General features: G+C 39.0%; 1 protein-coding gene across 1 annotated transcript in view; it reads right to left on the minus strand.

The window, feature by feature from the left end:
- The window catches only part of Pls1 (plastin 1), a 29,345-nt gene that overhangs the window by 4,976 nt on the left and 20,785 nt on the right, over positions 1-3,584 (minus strand). The window contains exons 11-12 of the mRNA XM_029481983.1: positions 1,012-1,133; positions 743-792 (exon numbers count right to left, since the gene is read on the minus strand). Coding sequence (XP_029337843.1) covers positions 743-792; positions 1,012-1,133 — 172 coding nt within the window. The remainder of the gene's footprint in view (positions 1-742; positions 793-1,011; positions 1,134-3,584) is intronic.

The raw sequence follows: 3,584 nt of genomic DNA on the forward strand, positions 1-3,584 counted from the left end.
GAAACCTTTCCAATTACCTACACTCATGGCTTCTGTGTGAAACATGGAAAGGAGAGATGGTGGTAAGAAAGGAGATGGGGTTGCTGTGTAGAGTCCAAGATGCTGCCAATACAACCAGTGACGAATAGGAAACCACAAATCAGAGCTAATGTACAGGGCGGGTAGAGGCGTCTGGGGTAGCATCTGGCTTTAAGTTGGGTACACAGCATCACACCCGGCTTGTTATAAAGATCATAGGGACGGAACTCAGGTTTTTATGTTTGCACAGCAAGCACTGTCCTGACTCAGCTATCTTCCCAGCCTGACTTTCTAGGTTTTCATGAGTCAATAAGCTGAAATTATACAGTCAGAGGATTGTATTAAATAGTCTTGCTATATATTACCAAAGCGATTCTGGAAGTGTCATAAACATGAGNGCTGTTTCTAAGAGTTCTTTTCTCAGCTACATACCTTCCCACCACTATCTGTTCCCTTCCTTTTGTCCAACTCCCTACGTGATGCCATTAGCATAGGCTAACAGGTGGCCCTTGTCTCTTAAAACCCCTCTCTGTTCTCATTTCGCTCACAGTCGCTGGTATACCTATCACCATCCCATATCACCATCGTTTATGCAGGGTTTCCTAAGCACCATCTCACGGCGTGCACTTTTCTCTGTCATGCACTGTGCTGTGCAGGTAGCAGGAAGTCAAAAGTGTATCTGCCGCATAAATGAAGGAGCACGCTGTTAAGACTTAGCAATTACAGCCGAAGAGTGCACTCAGGGTGCATCTCAAAGAGCATAAGTACCACAGCCTGCTAAAGATGAAAACAGTGTAATGAAGTGTCTGCCTGGAAGGACTGCCTTCATCTTTCTAAACACTTAATAACCGAGCTTATAAAGCACCCGTTAAGTTTAGACCATTTTGAGTTGAAATAAATCTACAGGCACAAAGCACACACTGACATTTAAGAAACTAAGCCGTTGGCTTTCCATCAGCGCGACAGCGATCTAGCCACGGTCGCTCTGCTCACCTTCTTCATGTTTCCTCCCAGAGCAGGGTACGGAGGCTTGTTCACCTGGCTCCAGTTGACTGGCACNCGGATCATCTCGTAGAGCTGAAAGATCACCAAAGCGTCTGCAAGGTCACTGAAACAGGAGGGAAACAAATATCAGGAAGGGGAAGTAGTCTGTGGTATTACTGNTNAACACACGGCAGATGGATATGTGTCCTTAAACACACAAGAGTCCTTTGAAGCTTAGAAATGACAAGACGCTTCATTTGACCTCAAACTTTCAACCTAAGAATCTGTCCAATCTTTTCCATGTTTCTGAGGCATTTGTATGCACTAATACACATGCACACATATGAAGATTTGTGTTGCCACTGTTTTTATAAACTCAGAAACAATGTAAATGTCTAGTATTATAAAAATATACTATTGAGTCAACTAACCTTACTATAAACTCCTGGGCTATTAAATTTGGTCTGAAAAGCCTGATATAAAATGTTGTACAAGATACATTAAGTGTTTAAATGTAAGTGGCAGATATAGTTTGTTCTTGTTTAATGAAAAATTTGCCATATATACATGTGTATGTATATATATGTATGTGTGTGTGTGTATGTGTGTGTGTGTATGTGTGTGTGTGTGTGTGTGTTTGGATTGCTAAAAGTGATTACTTGTGAGCAGAAAAAGGGGGACTATGAGAGGGAACAAGGGGTAATTACATTTTTATTTTATTCCATATACTTTATTGTTTGAAGCCTGTACAATAGAATGAGTTCGTGTGTTATATATAAGGTTTTTACTAACTTTAAAATCAATCATAGGAAAATCACAGCCACTCAGTGCGTAGCTCTTCCTGTTCAATAATAAAAGTTCAGAGNAAAGNATTTACAAGGAAGTAAGAGTTCTGAATGTAAAACTACTAGAGAATACTGCTACTCTGGAATCATAAACATAAGTTCTCTGAGAAGCTGGCAGTCTGTCGGTGGTGGAGTCTTGACTTCGGCTCCTGCTGTGAAAGAAATAAAGCAGAAGCCGTTCTGTGAAGGANGGAACGCGTGCCTTTTCTCCCCCAGTAACTTCTGGACTGGCTCTCTCGGTTTCTGCTCCTTCNCTGAGCACGCACCAGGCAGCAGTGAATGGTTGAAGTTCAGCTCTGTGCTGAGTGATGGAGACATCTAATGTATTAAGACACCTACACACAATGTCATTCCAGTCTGACTGGAAAAGTGCGTGAGCACTCTGTATGCAAAAATAAATCACTAATGTCTTCAAGTTCCAGAATCTCGCCCTCCTTATATACTATGATATGATTATTATTATTATTATTATTATTATTATTGCTCTAAACAATGGAAACCTGAAGCCCAAAGAGCTGAGTAAGTTCCAGGGATTTCACAATAAATTACAGAACCAATTGATAACAGAAGAGCTCAAGGGCTAATAGTTCTGAAAGTAAGTTTCATAGTTTATTTAAAGAGAAAGATATTTAGTTAAGATCAGCGTTAGTCTAGTTGCTTTGGTACCGACTGAGTACACTGTTAGGTGGGGAACCAAGTGCTCAGGGGTGAACTAGGAATAAAATCCAAACCCAAAATCACAGGCACATGCTGCTGGCGCTAACTAGATGCTTGGCTATTGCTTTTCTATCTCCAAGGGCTCCCTTGAAGATTACGTTACTTTTGAAGATCTTCTGAAAGTGAGCTATGACAAAATGCATATGCCTTGAGCCCTTTACTAATATTTTAAGAAGAATATCATAATAATAATCAAACATATTTTAACTAAAATTTTGGTCAATTGTCTTCTTTTAACCATTGAAAATTTTAGTGTTCTTGAAATGTGTAAGTTACCTTGAGTCTCAGCAAATATTAATGCTCTTTTAACTTTAGTGTGTGTGCATGCATATTCATTCATGTAGATGTTTTATGTGTGAGTGGACATATGTGTGCAGGCAAATAGATGCATGTGCACGGGGCCACCCAGAAGACATCAGGCGTTGTGCCCCAAGAGCTACCTTGCATGAAAATAGGACACACATGGGAAATAGGTGTAGATGGAGTGTGTGGTGTTCCATGAAGTGAGCAGACTCAGGAAGACACGCTGCACATTTCTCTCATGTGCAGATCTAAACTTATAATCTATCATGAATACGTGTGTAGGACATGATCACAGAAAGCCGTGATGGAAATGATGGAGGGATTGGAGAGAATCAAGCTGGACAAGCAGAAGGGGGAGGAGGCTGGAGTGAGAGTGGGGAGATTTACAATGAAGAAAAACAACATTTTTGAAAACAATGAAATTAATTTTAAAAATTTCAAACAATAAGACAAAACTAAAATAATTATCCAGGGAAAAAAGAATTATTTCTACAAATAAGAAGAGTCATGTGTAAAAATTACAGTATAAATAAGGTGTAATAAAAACTATTAGTCATAGTGAAAAATAAAGGTATGTAGACGAGAATAATTTATTAGATATTACTGTTATTCTAAACCTTATTGATGAAATAAATTCTTATATTCATGATCAACTACACTTGGAAATTTACTCTTGTAACATAATCAAATACTATTATCATACTCTTTTTTTTTTTT

This window comes from Mus caroli, chromosome 9 (assembly GCF_900094665.2).
Source record: "Mus caroli chromosome 9, CAROLI_EIJ_v1.1, whole genome shotgun sequence".
NCBI lineage: Eukaryota > Metazoa > Chordata > Mammalia > Rodentia > Muridae > Mus > Mus caroli.